The 20,942-nt window shown below is 34.7% G+C and overlaps 1 protein-coding gene and 1 long non-coding RNA gene across 2 annotated transcripts; one reads left to right on the forward strand and one right to left on the reverse strand.

Annotated features, from left to right (window-relative positions):
• The first annotated feature begins 743 nt into the window (after positions 1-743).
• On the forward strand, positions 744-3,816 carry LOC146915679 (uncharacterized). Its single transcript, XR_015013406.1, has 3 exons — positions 744-858; positions 2,445-2,649; positions 3,719-3,816. It is a non-coding gene; the product is annotated as an uncharacterized LOC146915679 (long non-coding RNA).
• A 4,275-nt stretch (positions 3,817-8,091) lies between these two features.
• LOC146915680 (uncharacterized) lies at positions 8,092-9,117 on the reverse strand. Its single transcript, XM_085721413.1, has 3 exons — positions 8,917-9,117; positions 8,211-8,462; positions 8,092-8,103 (listed from the first exon to the last, which is right to left on the reverse strand). The coding sequence occupies exons 1-3, from the start codon at positions 9,115-9,117 to the stop codon at positions 8,092-8,094; spliced, it is 465 nt and encodes a 154-aa protein (XP_085577539.1).
• Between the last annotated feature and the right edge of the window lie 11,825 nt (positions 9,118-20,942).

A 20,942-nucleotide genomic window follows, 5' to 3' on the forward strand; every position in this document is an offset into this window, starting at 1 on the left:
ATGAGCAATTGGCAAAAAATTAGAGTAGGGCACCAACTTAGTTGAGTGCCACTCTTCTTATGTCGTTTTGCTCTTAGCTTATAAAAAAAAAAAAAACATGGTTGGGTTAGGGGCATTTAGTGTCCTATTTTGGTAAAAATTTCAACCTTGACATTTGATTATCCAATATTTCCCCATGTAAAAAGTTAAAATAGGCATGTAAAATTTTGGGAATAGGAATAGTTTAAAAAATTGAGTAGTGTTTTTTTTATATTCTTTTTTTTGCAAAACTTTTATTTATATATTATTGGTAGATATTTGACCAAGCTTGTATTCCTCTCAAAGCCACGTTCTCATTTTTGTAGCCTATTACTGTGCTTTGTTTGCTTAATAAGTCAGTCAAATCTTACCTTATTTTCTCAACTAAAAAATCGGTTAATCCATGTGGGCTGTGGCATAATATGAAGCCTTTCACTTAGAGATCAGCAGTATACTAACCTAAATTGAAATAGTTCCACTCCTAATGAAATTGGGTTCATGTGTCCCAAGTTTCATCTCATGTTCCATTTTCATTCGAGTTGTGTATGTCGGTGGCCAAGTTATACATCAATGTTAAGGCAGATAAGTATATTTGATCTCTCTTGTTTATTCTCATTAACATTCAATTGATGCTTATATTTATATGATGATTTCTATTTGGAGATAATTCTATGCCTAATTTATACTACAATATTATGGATTTATTTCACTAATTTGATGGCTGCAATTGGTACAGTTTGCTGGACTGCCGTGAATTGGGAAACGTTCGTTGGAACCATTTGATCTCTCTTATGGTCTAAATTCGACAGAAGGATCTTTGCTTGCAGCTTGAGTCAAAAGGTAACAATTCTGGCTGCAATGTTTCTGATTCTGTGAGTTAATTAAGACTTTCTTTCTCACTATTCTAATTCTTAATTAGGCTCTGTAATTATGTATAGTAAATAGTTTTTGTGTTTGTATAATGTGAGAGAGAGACCAGAGACCATACTCATTAACAACACTTTAACTAAATGATAAGAAAACCAAATTGGAAAGACCCGTATAAGCAAGTTTACCTCGTCACTTCCAATAAATTTATAGCAAGTTTTAATTTTCAATTTTCTTTTGTTGTTTCTGAATTTGTGTGAAAGAGACAAGATTGTATATGTAAATGATGTATCACTATTTGTACACAGAAAATGGAAGAAGCCATTTATAAGGCAAAATTTCAAAGATGGATAATGTAGAGAATAATAACATTGTGTCTTTTTGAGCTTGTATCAATTTATAAGGCAAAATTTAACAATTTAATTTCTAATTTGAAGTATATATAAATTCATAAAGATTAAATTGTTAAATTATTAATCTAATAATATTTTAAGACTGTTATTCAAACAAATTTATGTATTAAGATCGTACCAATGATATGTCATATAAAAATGTAATTTGAAACATGCGACGTCAACGTCTATGGAAAAGCAGGATTAAAACTAGTGACAGTTACTTGGACCTGATACCGATTTTTAAAAAAATTTAGACAGAGAAAAATTTGAAATAAAATTTTAGACACTATAATAAAATTTGATATTATATAAGGGACCAGAAATATAATGTCACTAAATTGTATCCAAAATAAATGCAAAAAAACACCATTTTGTTTTAAATCACTTTTATTAAATTAAAAGAGACAATAATAAAAACAAACTTATATTAACTACCAAATATATAGTACGTTTTAATTTCTGTTTTTAGAGAAGTACGTTTTAATAACTTTTTTTTAGAGACTTTTTAATAACTTTTGTTAATTCTATATATAAAATATTTATAAATTGTTTGAAAATCTTAATTCTATATATCAAAACAAACGTATTTTTTTTGGTTAAAAAAAAAACAAATGTATTTTCTAAATCTTAAAAATTGAAAATGAAAACAGTTAAAAAAATGAAAATAGAATATGAAAATGCAAACCAAACAGCTAGTAACACAACTAGACCAAGTCAAATTAATCACAATTAATAACTTATTATCATGTGTTTGTTTTAATTCCATATTCTAGTTAGTTTTTTGTTGCTCAGTCAAGGAATTTGATAGCTTATTTGTTTCCTTGGCTTTTACTGAACGTGTTGAACCGTGTACCATTTTATTGACTTCGTAAATGCCTTATATATATGAAACAGTCTTCTTAATTGTCAGGAAGTACATGTTCTACGGAACATACAATAATCAGTAGCCTACAATGAACTTAGTGTTACAAAATTATATATAAGTATTGTGCTTTTGTTCCAATAATTTTATGGGTCAAATTCTTGTTTTTTTCATGTATGGATAGCCTCGGCATGATTAACATCGAAAAACTGTTGTATTTTGACGGGAGTTGCAAAATAACTCAGATCATTTTTAGTTCGGTCACTATTATTGTTTCTCGGTTTTGTGTTTTGATTTTGCAGGTTTATTTTCCTCCGTCCTCCGCACCAACAATCTAAGGAATTATAGCTAGAGACGATTCTACAAGTTTGTCTACTGAAGAGTCAGAGCTTGCAAAACGAAGGTGTTTTGATGTATGGAACTATGCAACGTGATTACAATGGTCCATGTCTTGGTCTCCTCAATAATACCATATTGTAATTTACTCTTGTGTTTCGATAGAAACAGGTTAGGTTTCTCTATCCTCTTTATTTCTTTTTTTCTTCGGTGATTAACTCTTGGTCGTTTTGAACTGGATCTACAAAGATAAATGGAAAATCGTGTGGTTTTTAGAGATAATGTAATTGGAACGTGCATATTCTTGTTTTGCATTTTGGATTTGATGATATCATCTATTAACTTCTTTTTTTTAAGGAATCATCTATTAACTTCTAACCAATCTTTTTCAATCTCTTTTTTATATCTACAATCTCCTTTTTCTCTCCACGTGCCCTATGTTTTGATGTTATTTCTATGGTTAACTTTTAATGGTTGAGGATTTGGTTCAATTTAGTTCATAAGGATTTTTAAGAAGAAAAAAAAATGAGATTCAAGTTTTGCTTATTTTATGTTGATTGATGAGAAGAAGATTATTGTCTGAAATTAGTGCATTACATTTGTTTATTTTGATGAAAAGAGAAGCTCAAAATTAGTTGGGCCAATTGATTGGCAACATAGTTACAACGCATTACATTTTTTTTTTGAAGAATTACATCTAGGATTTATTTTTGAAAGATGTATTACATCTACCATGTTCATCCCAATATTTTGTCTTTAATTAAAATTTTGAAATAAGTGGGAGATCGTTGTATTTTTAGAGATATTTTTGAAATAAGTGAATGTTTTCCGGAACATACAAAAATCAATAGCCTACTATAAACTTAGTATTAGAAAATTATAAGTATTGCTCTTTTGTTCCAATAATTTTAAGGGTTAAATTCTATCCTTTCTCGCGAATGCATAGCCTCGGTATGATTACTCGATAAAAACTGTTGTATATTGATGGGTGTTGCAAAATAACTCAGATAATTTTTACTTCAGTGATTATGTCACAATTGTTTTATTAGTTTTTTCTCTATAACCCTATGAAATTATAAGAACTTTTTTTTTTTAATGTTAGTTGCTTAGGTTAGTTTGGACTTCTACATAATCACTTATGTAAAAAAGAAATATTGAAAGAATCTTATGATATAGAAGTTAGTTTAAACTTGGCCCTATGATTTGTTGGAATGACATCTAGTCAAGTATTTGGATGTAGGTCAGACAGATTACAGACCAACTATCTATGGAGGTATCACGCTAGACGGCTGAAGCCTTAGTAGCACTTCAGGAGGTATGTTACTTTTTTCATATGGTTCTATTATATTTTTAATATGTATTACAATACTTTTTAAATTATGAAGAATCTGGCAGTTATATTTTATAGTGTTGTGAATTCGATCTCAAAAGAATCACACCAATGAAAAACAATGATTATGTGTGCAGCAAAGGGAGTGGTAATCAATGAGCAAAGTAACCTCAAGCAACAACAACAACAAAAAAAAAAAACAGATCTAAATCTATGTGTAAAGAAACACCACAAGCATAATCAAAGCAAACAAGATAAGAAAGCAAGAAAGAAAACAAACACACCAAGATGGTAACCCAATTCAGTCCAATATGACCTACAATGGGGGAGAGAGCAGCTCTCCAATCCACTAAGATGAAAGTGATACAAAGAGTTACAAGAGATTAGCTTAAAAGCTCACAAAAGAACAAGATCTAATTTCTACCCTTTTTCAAGTCACCCACACTCTCAATGAATCCTAAGACAAAATACAAAAGGAAGCTTTTTCGTCCTTCCAATGGTGAAGTCTCACTACCTAAAGTGATTACAATGTTACCCAAGCGAAGAGAACCTCACTACAAAGACACTCAATCTTAAAGTTACCTCCTTTGTAAACCAAGGTTTCTCTCTTGAAGCTCTCCCAAAAAACATGAAGAATGAAGTTTTTTATAGTGTTCAGAAAACGCGAAAATCGGCCACCGAAATCAGCAAATCGGCCCCCGATTTCACCTTCATACATAGTACGAACCCAGTCTTATCCTCAAAATTGGCCACCGATTTATACAAATCGGGGCCCGGAAAATTTCGAAAGGAAAGGCTGAATTAACACTCAAAATTGGCCACCTATTTCTACAGATCGGGGCACAATTTTTTACTCCTTCATACCTTCAATTTTAAGTAAATTTCAACATTTATCCACCTTGACTTCAAACAGGTGATGTTGTCAATTTAACCATCAACCGCCATGTTGCTCTCTCCAATGGGGGAATTACTTTTCAACAAACTTGATCAAGTCCAAGTAATGCTAGAACCTTGATCTAGGTAATGACTTGGTAAAGACATCCGCCGGATTCTCTTCCGATGCAACTTTCTCCACAACAATCTCTTTCGATTCAACCATTTCTCTCACAAAGTGCAAACGAATGTCAATGTGCTTTGTCCTCTCATGATACACTTGGTGATTTTCCAAGTGAATGTCACTTTGGCTATCACTATGTATCTTCACACATTCTTGAGTAATTCCTAACTCGCCAATCATACATTTCAACCATATGGCCTCTTTCACCCCTTCAACAAGGGCAATATACTCCACTTGAGTTGTAGATAGTGCAACCACGAATTGTTGATTTTCCTTCCAACTAGTAGTCGTGCCATGAAGAGTAAACACAAAACCCGATAAAGATTTTCTTGTGTCCGCATTTCCCGCATAGTTCGCATCTACGTACCCCTACAAAGCGTCTTTCTCTTGAGCATTTCTTGTGTACTTCATACTGCCCATCAAAGACTCGTTCAAATACCTCAACACCCACAACAAAGCTTCCCAATGCACAATACCCGGATTTTCCATAAACAACCTCACAATGCTCACCGCATAAGTCAAGTCCGGTCTACTACAAACCATTCCATACATGATGCTTCCAACCCCACTTGAATAGGGAGTACTCTCCATCATCTTCTTCTCATCCTCGGAATGAGGACATTGTTTTATAGACAACTTTGTGTGGTGAGCCAAGGGAGTGCTCACGGTTTTAGAGTTTGACATTCTAAAACACTCCACCACCTTCTTCAAATAACTTAGTTGAGATAAGAAAAGTTCTCCTTTGTCACGATTCCTCAATATAACAATTCCAATGACTCTCTTTGCCAAACCAAGATCTTTCATCACTAATTCACCATTTAACTTTTCTTTGAGCTTCACAATATCAACCTTGCTAGAGCTTGCCATCAAGATATCATCCACATAAAAGAAGGTAGAGAATAACTTTCTCCTTCTTCTTTAACATGTACGCACAAGAATCATACCCACTTCTCATAAATTCGGTCTTCAACAGAAACCCATCAAAGCGACGATACCATTGCCCAGGGCTTTGCTTCAACCCATACAAAGATTTTTTAAAAAGACATACCTTAGACTTGTTTTCCACAAACCCATTTGGTTGCTCCATGTAGATTATCTCTTCAAGGTCACCATGTAAGAAAGCAGTTTTCACATCCATTTGTTCTAACTCATGATTGAATTGATTCACAATTGCCATAAGTATCCTTGAAGAACAATGTCGGTGAGAAGATCTCATTCTAGTCAATCCCCTCAACTTGAGTGAAACCCTTGGCCCCAAGTCTTGCTTTGTACCTAGGACCTTCAACTCCCGGAATACCTTCCCTTTTCTTGAAGATCCACTTGCATCCTACTACCCTTTGGTTTTTTGGTAGTTTCCAAGTTTGGTTCTTCACCAATGAATCCATCTCTTCATTCACCGCTTTTAACCAAGTCTGCATAACCATATCTTCTAGGTGTCGTAATGGTCCTTCTTTCTTGAATAATATCATACCACCTCTTTCTTTCTTGCAGAATTTATAGTGAGGAAATTCATTTGGCCAAAATCAAACACCAAATTCAAACAAATACTGCAATGTTATAACTTTCAATCCTACTACATACTACAGGATATGCAAGCCAATCAGCCAAATTTGGCCACCATTTCATCAATCTATTATCTCGCATTTTATTATTTTCTCTAGATGCAAAACAAATGCATAAAATAAAATAAGTAAAACCGTAACATATTCTACAAGTCCAACAAAAGCTTATTCTACAACCACATATTTCAAAGAAGAAGAAACTGATAAAATATTACATTAAAATCATCATTAACACTGATTTTCATTTTGTGGCTAACAACTCGAGAGAATCACATGTTGCAGTGAAGAATTACCCGAGTTATAGATGAAAACACATTAATTTCAACATCAATTTCAAACTCAAGTTCAATTTTAACAATTGAAACACGTCAATTTCAACATCAGCAACAACAACAATTTCTAGATAAATAGCGCAAATCTCAAAGAATGAGAACACTAACCCTAACGATGAGAAGAAATGCTAAGAGTCACCATCATCGTTTCTGCTACTACGACGTCACCCAATTTAAATGCTTGACGGAGGTGAGAATCTGCGAGAGTGAGAGATACGGTGGTGAGGTGAGACGTGCTAGGTTTTGATTCGGTGGTGAAGTTAGAAATACGGCGTACGGTGGCGAGGTGAGGTTCACGGTGATTTGCGATATGAGTGAAGTTTGTGTTCCATCCAGAGAAAGTGAGTTTGTACGAGTTGTTATGTTTGTGAATATAATAATAATAATAATAATAATAATAATAATAATAATAATAATAATAATAATAATAATAGTTTTAGTGACGTTTATGACTTGTCCGTAGGTAAAAATGGTCCTACTCTGGAAACTGGCAGTGGCCATAGGTCACTAGATGGTGGCATAAACAATGAGCATACAATACTATCATATGATATAGTTATAACTAGGATGAACAGTCCAATTAAAGTCCTTCACATGACAGCAGCAACGAACCAAATTTAACACAATGTACTAGATCGACCATCAAGCTCTTCCTGCACCATAATTCAAGTGAATTTCCATAAATTAAAATCTTCAGCTTGAAGGTGTAGGTTAGTGAGCGGAAAATGTTATACATACTTGTTTAACCATAAGGTTCCTTCAAAAAAAAATACTTGTTTAACCATAAGGTGTAGATTAAGTCAAGGAAAATGCGGCCAACCTATGCATTGGTCTCTTCAGTGGGACTCGCAATATGGGAATTGTGATTTTTATTTGCCACTACTATCCTACAAACAAAAGATTCCTGAATGCTTATTGAATTTTTTTTACTTCAGATTTTGAATCTAAAAGATTTTTGTAATATGAATTAACCATTCCTTATTTTTTTTTGTTGCAAATTTGCAAATTGTTTGTCATGCCAGACAAGGATCACAAGAATAGATCTTGCTGGAATTTGGTTCACAGTAAGTTTGGATACTTGGTAATGTTGATTGGAGTTGTCCATCTATTCTAAGGGTTTAAAGTCTTCAGTCATGAAGAGACACGAAAGTCTTGGTACAATTCTATTTTTGGAAAGAAAGAATAGCAATGTACCATGACTTCCATGCATCTTCATGACCGAACACTTTAAATCCTCGGGATACGTGGCCAACCTCAATCAACATTACTAAGTATCTAAACTTATTGTGAGTCAAATTCCAGCAAGATCTATTCTTGTGATGGCATGACAATTTATTCGGAAATCTACAAAAAAGAAGCAATAAGGAAGGTTATTCATATCACAAAAATCTTTTAGATTCAAAATCTGAAGAAGAAAAAAATTCAATAATCATTCAGAAATCTTTTGTTACCAGTATAGCAGTGGCAAAGAAAAACATCATACTTCTCATACTGCGATGCCCACTAAATTCAATCATCTCACTTGTAAGAAAGATACTGATTCCCCAACTAAGAGATCCAACATCATACCCTCCAAATTGGAAACCAACTTGAAGGTAGAACCACCACAGATGAGCTGATAGATAAATATCCACATATTTTTCAATGATCAATGTAGTGAAAATGAAAATTGTCCAACCAAGTTTATATAATATTTCATATACCTGCCATCATTCAGCAAAACATCAAACATGAAAATTAATAGAAAAAGAAAACAAGCATAATCATTATTTTTCGAAACCCCGTCATTTTAAAAAATGGTACAAAACACCTATTTTTCTAAAAATAACTTAAGAATAGACAGTTTTCATAAATATATAAAATTAAATACACAATTACTGACCTGGATTTTAAAGCACATTCTTTAGCCAAGTTTAGCTTCTCTTTGGCATTTAGATTTGCTGGGTGTGAGTGATGTTTGAAGAGCTTTCCATTCACAATGAAGTGACCTACCTACCAAGTCATGTTGACTCCTTGAGAGTTTTCAAGTTTCACATATGCATATATTTTCATTAGACCACCGTTCTCTTCAGCTTTCAAATCCTATGTTTCAATGGTTAACTTAATAAGAACAATTATATTGTAATCTTGGATATTCGGTGTTATTATCTCCATTACATCGTCATTTATGTATGTCTCTATGACTTGTGAGCCAATCATCCCTGAGCCTATGGGATCGAGTCCCCACGTAACCCATCCTTTTGGGGTTGGTGGGGCAGCAACAAACACAACAGAGGATGTTGTGTTTTCTCTGTTGTGAGAATAATGGAGCGTGGCGATGAGCTCCAGCAGGTCTCTACAGAGTTGGAAGCTTTCCATTGTTGGGGGACATCCCGCACCTGATATTGATTCAGGTGTACTAGATGTACGGGTTAATACCAGTAGTAGAGAAGCAATCCAAAGATGGACGTATACGTGTTTTTTGGGCTTTGCAATGGAAGCCATCATTTGATTGAGGAAAGGAGGAGGAGGAGAACAACGATTGTTGGAGTTTTTTGTTATTCCAGTAAATATTTATGTTGAGTGTTTACATAAAAGACCTTAATGATGTTACTATGAAAATTTACACAAACACCCCTAGAATTTATTCTCAATTTTGAGACAAAGTCACTGTCAATAACCTTCCTCATTCTCTATTGTGTCGCCGTCTCTTCCTATCCGTCATCGACCCAACTTTGACCTTCACTGTCGCATCTCATATCAGGTTCAACATATTCATCTCTAATTTATAATTGAGTTTGATTTTGTTTTTGTTTTTGTTTTTTAGACATCTATTTTTTTGGTTTTGATTATTGGATAATTTGTAATATCCCGCAAATTCTCAATAGACTGCAGTATTAGTTGAACATGTTAGAAAAGAAATAATTATGAAGGGTTAATTATATAACGAGGAACACAAAGATTTCTGGTATTATCTCGAACATTATTTAACGGAGCACTAAGAATATTTAACTGTGTTGTGTTAGCCAACTGAGAACAAACGAGAATATGAAGTTGCAAATTAAGGAAAGGGCATAAAAGTAATTTCAACATTAGTATTTATAAGAGTTATCCCACCTGCCCTTATTCCTTCCCTCTCATTTCTCCTCCATCAAAAAACAACTCCCTCCTCTTTCCTCTTTGTCTCTCACGGCTCTCTCTCTTTTCCCTCAAATATCACCAATTCATCTCCCAAATCAAAACCAATCCAATATGCAATTAATATATCATGATCCTTGTCACAATTAAGCCCTAACACAAGCTTGAAATCCTATTCTCCTCCCTTTTTCTCTCTCATCCGAGCCTCCCACTCCATAAGCTATATTGGGAAGTTTAGCTTTTAAGCTCAACAATGGTCTTGTATGTAATCTATTGATGATGGTTATGCTTTGTATTGGCGTTTAGAAACAAAACCAAAAGCGGAGGAATAAGCCATAAACTGAAGTTAGGGTTGTGTATTAGAGGAAGCGAAAGTTGTTACATTACATGAACTTGGTGCTAGATAGGTTGTTTGGATTCTTAAAAGTGCAGAAGACAATGGGTATTTTCAGCAAACCTTATTTTCTCTTCATTTTCTTAGCTAGTTGAACCTTTCATTCTTTTTTCTTCAAATAAAACCAATCAGTTGTATTTGAATTTTGGAAAAAACTAAAACCAGATTGCGTCTTGCCATAATTCAGCATCCAATGAGGATGTAGCTTCTTTAAGGCTTAATGGATCTTCTTCCAATGTATAAACCAAGTTCATACTCTTCAGCAATTCTAGTTTTCTTACCTCTTTGAGGTTCTGTAACATCTCGTATGATGTTTTCATAACTATTTCTGATTACGGAAATATGATCAGATATAGTGCCCCCACTAGTTTTTAATTTTTAAAAAGGAATTTATATTGCCCCCATAAATGTCATGCTCCCACTAGTGCCCCCACTAGTGCCACCACTATTCTTTATTTAAAGGGGTAAATATTTACATAGAAATCAACATCGTTTTATTCTATGATCAATTTAGCATTTAGGTCATAAACCTATATGTTTCGCTATTTATAGCATACCCAATGAATACACATTCATAGGCTCTACTAGTATGTTCAACTCTCTTGGGATCCAGAATTTAAATATAGTCCAGACAAGTCTAAGTTAAAAAATAAGACAAGTTGGATTGTCTTTTCTTCAAAACTTCTTTATTAGAATTTTTGTTCTTAGACTTGGGTACTCTATCGAACATGAATTTCAATTTTCGTTATAGAAATTGAACATATCAAGCATATCAATTTTATTTCTTCAAAATTTATAGTCAACAATAAATATGATAAAATATCAATTTAACATTTCTAGTTTATGTGCCATCAAGTTCGCACATATCATAATTTATTATGTTTAGAGATTCAAATTCTCTAAACACTGATTTATAAGAACTTTTGATTCACTTATCTTGACTGCAATAAATAAAATTGTATAAACATATAACTTTGGAATTAAGTCCAAGTTAGACAAGTTTAAAGTTAAACACTTGTTCACATGATAAATTCTGACATGTCAAATATTAAAATCACACGACTAATAAAATAGAAGGAGAATTTAATTTTGATCATACGATCAAAGGTGCAGTCTTTTCCCCTCAAGAATGCATGGTGCATAAATCTCTCTTTAAGTCTGAGTTAACTCAGTCTTATTCAATAGAAATCTGAAATTCAGATTTTTTCTTATTTTGGAGCATGCAACACCTCCAAACCTTAGCACTAGAACCAGAGAAAAATGGGAATTCTATATTCTTGCGATTTTAATATGCTGACTAGGGACTATATATACCCAATTTGCCAATTGTGTAATTCGATGCATAAGTTTATGGAATTTCACGTAATTTGCTTGAAAAATAAACATAACCAATTTCTACTTAAAACCAAGTAAGTGACATTTCAATCACGTAAATTACGTTGGCTCACATAATAATCACGTAATTTTGTTGCATAACTGTAACAAAAGTACAACTTGCATTATTTTCTTTTTCAATCCAAAACATTTTCTTATGTTTTGTAGCAATCTAAAAAATTATGACATATCCATTTTATCAGTATTAATGATAATATTAAACAACTAGTGTTAGATTTTTTATTCACAATATGGTTTTGTTTAAAACAAATTTCAATCAAATTCAGAGTCACATTTGTGAATTTTTTAGTGTTGTTGTCTATAACAACAATCACTTCTTCGTTTTAGTCAAAGATGTTGATCGTACCTGATCAGAAGGTGACTATCGGTGCTTTGAATGCGGTGGTTGTGACGGTAGTGGAATAATTCAGAATGCTTCTTGGAGCGGATGGGGGGTGTGTACCTGCAGGCACTCCGACGCTCAAGTCAGTAGAGATCAGAGAGTGAGGGTTTAGAAGGAAGAGAGATTCTACCTTGGGGACTGCCGTGAGTCGAGGGCTACAGAGCCGTTGTAATGGCACACCTGGCTCTGGCTGTTACGAAATCGTGGCAAGTGTAACCGCTAGAGAGTTTATTGCGGGAACGTGCAAAGACATGTTGTGGTTCATTTGAACCAGTTTCTTTCGTTCTGTGCACCCCCCTTGTGTGGAAGGGGTGTGTCGGAAGTAACTTTGCCAAACGTGGTATTTGGGCTTTGAATTGTATTGGGCCTAAGTAAATGGGCCAAGGGTCCTTTTGGCTGGTCCAGAACAGATGTATTTCTATAACTTGATTTATCCTTAATGTATTTAGGGACAATTTAACCTTAATAAGTAACTTTTTCGGTAGACATAACATAACGAAACGTCTTAAAATTGTTGTTTTTGGATTTCCAAATTGTTGTATTTGGATTTCCAAATTCTATTATCTACCAAATTATATTAACTCTATATATAGCAAAAGCCAGCCTCTAGAAAAGGAAATAGTTCCACATTATAAGGCACTAAAAACGGTCATAAAAACAGCCCAAATCGGAACATAAATTTACACTGAATCAGCACATAAATATGCACCAAATCAGCACATAAATATTAGGGGTGGGAATGAGCCAGGCCGAGCCAGGCTTTGCTTAAACAGGCTAGACCTAGTTGAAAAAACTAAGGCCTAAGCCTTGACCTTTTACCTGTGAAAGGCTTTATTTTAAGCCTGGCCTGGCCTATTAGCCTGTTTAAAAGGCTAGTTTGTGCTGCAAATTTCAAACAGTCTATTCATCAAAAATATTTTCCTTTCAATTTGTGCAACGTACTTAATATAGCGATAAACATTAATTAAATACATATTAAACTAATGAAACACAATTGTAAAATTTATAGATGGATAGAAACTCAAGAATAACCATGTCTGATAACAACAAGGATTTCAAACTTAATCTAACAACCATACTTGACCTTAGGCATATAAGTAGCAAGCCTTAACAGTTCACACAAATGTATATAAATATATCAGTAGCAAGCCATACAAAATAAATAAAAAAACTGAAATAATAATAATTAATTATAGTATGAAAATTTGAAGGATCAATAATTCTTTTTGATATATATATATATATATATATATATATATATATATATATATATATAATAAATATGGAAAAATATAATATACTTGTATACGGGCCGGCCTGAGAGGCTTGATAGACTTTTCTATAAGCCTAAACCTGACCTAATTAAATTAATAGGCTTTATAAAAAGCTCAAGCTTGATCCATTTATTAAACGAGCAAGGCCGAGCCGGGATTTTAGTAGGCCGAGCCATAGGCCCCTGACGAGCGGCCTGGCCTATTCCCACCCCTAATAAATATGCACCAAATCAGCACTAAATCATGCTTGGATCCTTTCTTTCCTTAACCATGCTTCTAAATCCCTTCTTTTGCTCAAAGACTTGATCTTTCATCATATTTGATCCTGAAATAAAAACAAACAAATTTGAAGTACCAAAGTTCTAAAAAGAAATTAAAACACATAAAATTCTACTAAAATAAACACTTAAAAACCTTATAAAATAAGACTTATTAAAGAGCCATATGCAAAGAGAAAGAAGGCAGGGGGCTGTGACACTTGGGAATGCTTAAGGGCTGTAAGTACACTTATCAATGCACTTGGAGGCAATGACTGCAAAGATTAATGCTGAGGAAATATGTGTACTTGAGGCTAAGATTAGTATTTGGAGTAATGGTGGTGAAAGAGTTGAAGGTTCCATGGTCATGAAAGAAGTTACTGGTGTTTACAAGATGTTGCTACCTATGTTTAAGATAGTCCATGAGCAAACAAGCATGTTGCCACATTTTATTGTTTGATACATGTGTTTGATTCACTAGTCTTTTTACAGTTTCAGGTTCAAAATATTATATGCTAATTTAATTAATATTTTACATACTTGGTATTTTATCAATTGAATTATTGTGAAAAAATAAAACTCGTAGAAGGACTAGCATCACTTTCTGTTTTTTTATCTGTAAGTATGCATACTCATTTCAAGCAAAAACAAGAGCTACTAGTTCTATTTCATTATCATGCTGAAAGATGAGTGTTCGCCACCTTGTTATACAAAAGATCAATTGGGGATGAGATAAGGTGGCAGTGCCAGGTAGTTATCTTAAGCCTATTTAGTAGTATAACAATGTTCGAATCTGTCGCACACAAGCATGTGACTGCAACGGAGGTTGAGTGAGATGGAACAACAATGTATCTGATTGATCAACCTTATCGTTATTCCCAGACTGTGCTGGAAAAAATTAGAAGATTCAATTCAATTAAATTTGATTTTGAAGGGAAATAACTTCAATAAATCCCTCCCTGTTTCACCAATTCAAATGGATATACTAATCTTGTAATCGCCATCCTGTTTCTCATGAATTTGAACGAAGAAGCATGCCACCTAGTGAAAATATCAGCTTGTATCAGGAAGCATGTCACTTAGTACAAATATCACCAAGGTGTTGTTGTCGAAGTGTGTTTAATTAGTACATATTTTAAAAAATTCGTTCGTGGTTGATATAATGATCATGTTGTTCTAATTCTATGTTGGTGGCAGGAAGCTTTTGTTTTTTGTTTTCTCTGCTGGTTTTTAATACCATGATAATTAAAAATCACACAAGATTAACTGTTGTGGTTAGTGTTAAGATCTTTACATTGTCATTGACAATGCATTATAATTAAATTCCTTTTTAGACTAGCTTCCCTGTTTTGTTCTTAGCAATCCCAGGAATGTGCATAATGGTGTATTTTGCATGTCGGGTCGTCCTCATTTTTTTGCTTTTAATAACAAGGTTTCCATTTTTTTTTTTGAGTTATTATATAATGAACATATGTTGTGAATCACATTGATCAATATTGATGTTATAAACTTATAATTATGAGTTTTGTAACCCCCTTCTCGTTTCTCCTTTACGTGGGGGGACAGATAGGGTGCTATTCCCTCCTCTTTTACAAAATCTATAGTTATACATACACATTTCTTGTAATATCCCGCCTGTCAGCATCAGAATATTACCAGTCGATCGTGCCAGAGGGCTGAGATTCAAGGAAAGTATGTATGGAGAATATTTATTATGTTATGTCAGCTTAAATCAAGTTAAGTATCAGTGTCGGAATAAACACGTCTGAGGCAAGGGCATGATGGTAATTTCACGAAGAAGGATATTTATAAGATTTTGGTTAAGATATTTTCATAACTTCTTATCCTTTCTCTCTCTAGATTTGTTGGCAAGACTTCCTCCTCCCTCTCTCTAGGAAGCTCACGCCTTTCTCTCTTTCTTTCCACCAAATCTTCCAAATCTTCTTCCTTCCATGGCAAGTGAATCCATGATACTCTCTCTTGATCTCTTAGGCATGTAGAAGCTTGGTTAAGGTTAGATTTCTCTATTCCACCTCTCAAGAAGATGTTCAAAAGAATCTAGGGTTTGGATTGGAACAAGAAGCTAGGGTTATGTTTGTTGTTTTGGAACTCTTGTTGATTCTACTACATGGAATTGGAGGGTTAAGCAAGAAACAGCTTGAGTTAAGTTCATCTTGGAGTCAAGAGTTAGGGTTTGGTTCATGATAATATGGAAGATGATTCAAGCTAGGTTTTCTTCATGGTCAAGAATCATGGTGCTTAGATTGCAAGAAAGAGCAACAAGATGGATTGGTTTAAGTCAAGGAAGCAAGTGATCAAGAACTAGGGTTTGGTTGCTTGAGCCAGAAACTTGAAGAAGTCACAAGAACTTGGTTTAGGTGAGTTCCATAGATAGAATTCCTTACCTTCGGGATTATGTTTATGTCTTGTAGAATAACATGAAAATTTTAGGGTTTATGAAAGAAATAATTGCCCCTTTTCTTGCCATGCTTACTAAATGTGTTAATACTTGCCATATGAGTATTTTACAAGTATCCTATGATCAAATATGTTCCAATATACTTAGAGACACTTGGTTTGAGGTTTTTGTGTCAAAAATACCATTTTTACAAGTTCCGGACTGTCACAACTCGCCACAGCGAGCTATTACTCACCACAGCAAGCAGAACGAAGCAGAACCAAGGTTCTGCTCGCCTCCAACTCGCCATGGCGAGCAGCTGCTCGCCTCCCACATAAAGTTACTCACCTAAGCGAGCAAGTGGTGCATTCTGGTACTGCTTGCTCGTTCTGGCAGATTCGGTGTTTTTTGTACCGGATTTTTTTGTGCAGTCTTTTATAAAAGTAAACCCCTCAAACCAAGGTCTTATATGATGATTTTCTAAAAGAGTTTTTTTATGAATGAAGTAAGATTAAACATGTTTATTGATGCTTGATACACGAGATAATGATATGTATGATTTGATAGGAACTGGGGTAGCAAGTTATTCATCAAGCAAGGGAAAAACTAGAGCCTCGACATAGTAGTCGAGAACTAGCATGTTAAGCAAGAATCCCTAGAATGATAAGACGCGAAGCATGTTATCTTCGCACATGATAAAGAATGATGTAGCAAGTATGAATTTACCGCTAATCGGATCGATCAAGGTTTCGAGGTAAACAAGTAGGCATGATTAGGTTTAACTTTCATGAACGACAAGACTATGACATGTATAATGTAGGTGGCATGTCTCTTGCTATCCACGCCAGGGGGATACAAGTGGTTTTCATGATGAGAACGGTTCAAGCCGCAAGGGACCCGCATGTCACTGAGTAAGCAAGATGTAGGTGTTCGTGTCTATTGTTATCTACGTCAGAGGGATACGAGAGGTTCTCAAACCAAGGGGAACGGTTCATGCCGTAAGGGACCCGGACGACACTGAGGGAGTCCGATGTACCCTTGTTAGGTTTCATCGGTCATGTATGGGATTGTTCTCAGGGTTACTCCACCCGGGGCTCTCCGTAAAATGAATCAAGATAATGACTGTTTGTTCAACGCTAACATAATGAATGAACTTATGCACGACCATGTATGTTATGATTATGATTCCATGCACGATTATGATTATGATCACGAATGAACTCATGTACGACTATGTTAAGAACAAGAGCATAAGATGCTATTAGACAAGTACAAGACATGGAATAGAACAAGTAAAGAATGTATTACCGATGACTATCTTAGGTTTCCCCTAATCATCCGGTGTAGAATCGTGTCATGATTATGTTATGCTTAGGCCTGGATACGTATAGCGTATTCTTGGCAATGCGGTTTTAGATTCCCCTTGACTGCCATGTCACGTATAGAAGTGAAGCGTATAACAAGTTAAGATGAGACTATGACGGCCTTAGCATGCACGACCATCTAGTATGCAGGTCCCCACACACGTATAGTCAACCGGCAAGTTGTATTATGGACACGTGGTGACCGTAGGTTTCCCCCGAGGTTACCTATAGCCTAGGATTTAGGGAAACTCACTGAGACATTATGTATCATCCCAATCCTTATTTGTTTTAGATAAACAGGTTGGATGTCAAGGTAGCAGCCGGATGGATATTTCAGCATGAGCTCGTTCGTACTCGCAGCATGGTGACTACGGATTACAAGGATGCATTTATCTTATAATGGACAAGAATTGTTGTATTGATAATGTACGAACACGTTTTGTTGTATAATATATTCATTCAAAGTTTTTATGTTGTAATTTCTTAATGTATCCAGTACTAAACTAACACACATGCTAGACTTTCTAGATACATCTAGTATGGGTGTTACATTTGGTACCAGAGCAGGTCGATTCAGATCGTGCCTTGGGTCATTAAGTTAAAACAGAGGTAGTGGGACCATTGGGTTCCGGGTAAATGTTCTAGTTGTCGTTGTTAGTTGAGCCTGATCAACTCAATTTAGCATTCGACGATTAGAACGGATGCCTGAGAGCTGAATAGGACCCAGGAGGAATGAAGTATGTGATGAAGATGCACTGGAAAGTGTGAACTCAAAAGTAAGGACTCGGAATGAGTATTAGTAAGAAGTTGATCGTGCCAGTAGGTGGTCGGTGAACTAAGCAAGAAGAAGTATGAATCCTCTGGGAAGGTAAGGCAATGTTAAGAAGGGACGTTCCGACAGCGATGGGTAAGTTGTTAATGATACTTCGTACACCGTAAGTGAAGAATATGAAGTATCTTAGTAGCACCCAAAGTTTCAGAAGGAGTCGTTGTTGGATCGGGTTTGAGGTATAGAACAGAATGATATTCGGGAACATAAGTGCAAGGCTACCAGATAGTGAGAAGTTGACGTATGTTGACGGAGTTAGTAGGCCCTCAAGAACGGCGTTATGGGATTGAAGTTTTGGACTTGTATGTTCAGAGTGGACAAGGACCTTGTGTAAGTGAAAGTTTTATGTTATCAAGATTAAGGCATTGATTTCCGACGTGCCGAGAATTGTATCGAAATAGGTTGATGTTGCCGTACATATTTTATAGAATATTTCACAATGTTAGGAATGAATGATGTGGATTTTATACTTGAGAATTAAAATTTCATGCAAAGAATTCTTTTCGGAAAACTGAGTTGAAGAAGCTCACCAATAGTGAACCTGAGACGAAATTTTGTTTTTCCGAAAACTTTCAGTTCGTCTCTAGTGTCTGCAGTGACTATTAGGGAGTTGTCTTCAAGACCTTTTATGCGACAAAAACCTTTTTATAACATCAAGTAGCGAATGCATATCACATCCTAAGGTTTCCAAAGGAAAAAGGCATGGAGCATTAACGGAATCGATACGGTTTAAGGTAACTTTGGAAGTTAATGTGTCAAGAGTCAAGAAAGAGCTCAAACCAAGAGTTTAGAGGTTCCGGTATTTTGAATAGATGTCATGGATGTGAAGACATGAAGTAAGAAGTTAAAGTGGTGCAAAGTTATGTGGAATTACAAGGTTCTGGGATTTTGTGGAAGTATGAGTATTTCTCGAACATATGTTTTGCTTAATTGACTTGCTAAGGCTCGTTATGATGTTGAATCATAAAGTTTAAATAATTTTAGAAAGATTTACGCGTATGGGCAATTGAAGTTGACATTTTGAAATTCACAAGAGATTTTATAGGAACCGGTTTGTTACGACACGCGTAGAGCGGGCTAGACTCATTAGAATCTAGATTTGATGGCACATATGTGTTATCAACTCGTTCTATGATTTTAGAGTAACGACCAGGGCCTAAACTCAGTATCTATATATAGTAGAAAATAATCAACATCAATGACCCGTGCGCTAGTTTATGAAGATTTCTTTAAAAGAAAAATCCATGAGTAAGCATTGGTATGATTAAGCAAAATATAGTATGCGAGAATGTGAAGGTACAAGGTTAGAAGTTTAAGGAAGGTATGTTCAAGTACAAGATGAGTTTGTCATGGGAATTCGAGTTTGCTCGGAAACAAGTTTAAGTATGATATGTATACCTCAGCAGGTAAACCTAACCAGCAAGAATGTAGGGTCTATCCCCCAAGTAAAGTGATATGAGTATGTGATAAGTTTATCACTACACCATTTATTGCCTCTGGCAACACTTTTTTAGGGGACATGTAAAAATTGTCCCCTAAAAGTCTCTAAGGCAATGATTTATGAGTGTTGCCAAAAATATTTTCGCAACCCCTGAAAAACGTCCCATAAAATACTTTTGGGGACGATTTTGGAGCGTTGCACGATTATTTCTTCGATGACAACCATTAATTGTCCCCTTAGATACTTTTGGGGACGATTTTGGAGCGTCAAACTATTGTTTCTTTGGTGACAACCATTAATTGTCCCCTTAGATACTTTTGGGGACAATTTTAGATTGTTGCATAAAAATTTCACCAACAAATTTTTGGTGGCAATCTTCCCTCCAAAGCTTGTTTTCCAAAAAACAAATTTTCCCTCCAACGGTCAACACACCTTTAGATTGTTGCATTAGTTCTAACAAAAAGGAAGATTTTTGACACTTTTAGTATCCTTATTTAATAATAATATTTTTTTTATTAGGGTGTTCTATTTTTATTTGTTTATATTAATCTACATTTTTATTCGGCTTAATTGCATTTTTAGCCCTCTAACTATTTATTTAGTATCAGTTTGGTCCTCTAACTAAAAAATGAATTATTTTGGTCCCTTAACTTTCTCTTTTGAATTATTTTGATCCTTTAACTTTCTCTCCGTTATACATTTTGGTCCTTTCCGTTAAATTTAATTAAAAAACGTTAAGGTTTATAACTCAGCAACAACACCATCAATAGCAACAAGAAAATAACCCAGAAACTCATACACAAACCCAGCAATCAAAAACAAAATTTGAAAAAATCGAGATTGGCTGTTAAATTGGCTGTGAAACACAAGACAACAATCCACAACAACAACAACAACAACTCATTCCCTCTCTTCCTCCTTCATAAATCAGCAACAACATTACCTCCTCTTCTTCTTCCCTTTCCAAATCCCTAACCCTTTCTAATTTTACAAAAACAAAATTTGAAAAAATCTATCAATCTGAACAAGAAACTCAACAGCAGCATAAGAAAAAATTCATCAATCTCACAAGAAAATCAATCTGGGCAAGAAAAAAATTCAACAACCCTTTTTTCATTTTTTTGCAAAGAAGAAGAAGAAAGAAACAAAATGTGCCCCCTGTTCAAAGAAGGGATTTATGAAGGAGGAAGAGAGGGAATGAGTTGTTCAATTCGAATTTTACAAGAGAAATTTGGGATTTGAGGATTTTAGGGATTTGAAAAATTGGGATTTGAGGATTTTGTTCACGTGAATCCAGTTGTAGTTGCGTGAGATGAGCTCAGCTTGCTGCCT

Source organism: Medicago sativa, chromosome 6 (genome assembly GCF_051527215.1).
Source record: "Medicago sativa cultivar Bolivia chromosome 6, Bolivia_mono, whole genome shotgun sequence".
In the NCBI taxonomy this organism is placed as follows: domain Eukaryota; kingdom Viridiplantae; phylum Streptophyta; class Magnoliopsida; order Fabales; family Fabaceae; genus Medicago; species Medicago sativa.

What these genes read in the sequence shown, in the direction of transcription:
- LOC146915680 (XM_085721413.1), bottom strand. Translation starts at nt 9,117, where the DNA reads ATGGAAAGCTTCCAACTCTGTAGAGACCTGCTGGAGCTCATCGCCACG. An exon ending in AGACATACATAAATGACGAT is followed by an intron (nt 8,463 to 8,916) that starts GTAATGGAGATA and finishes GAATGATGGCAG; the next exon opens with GTATATGAAATATTATATAA.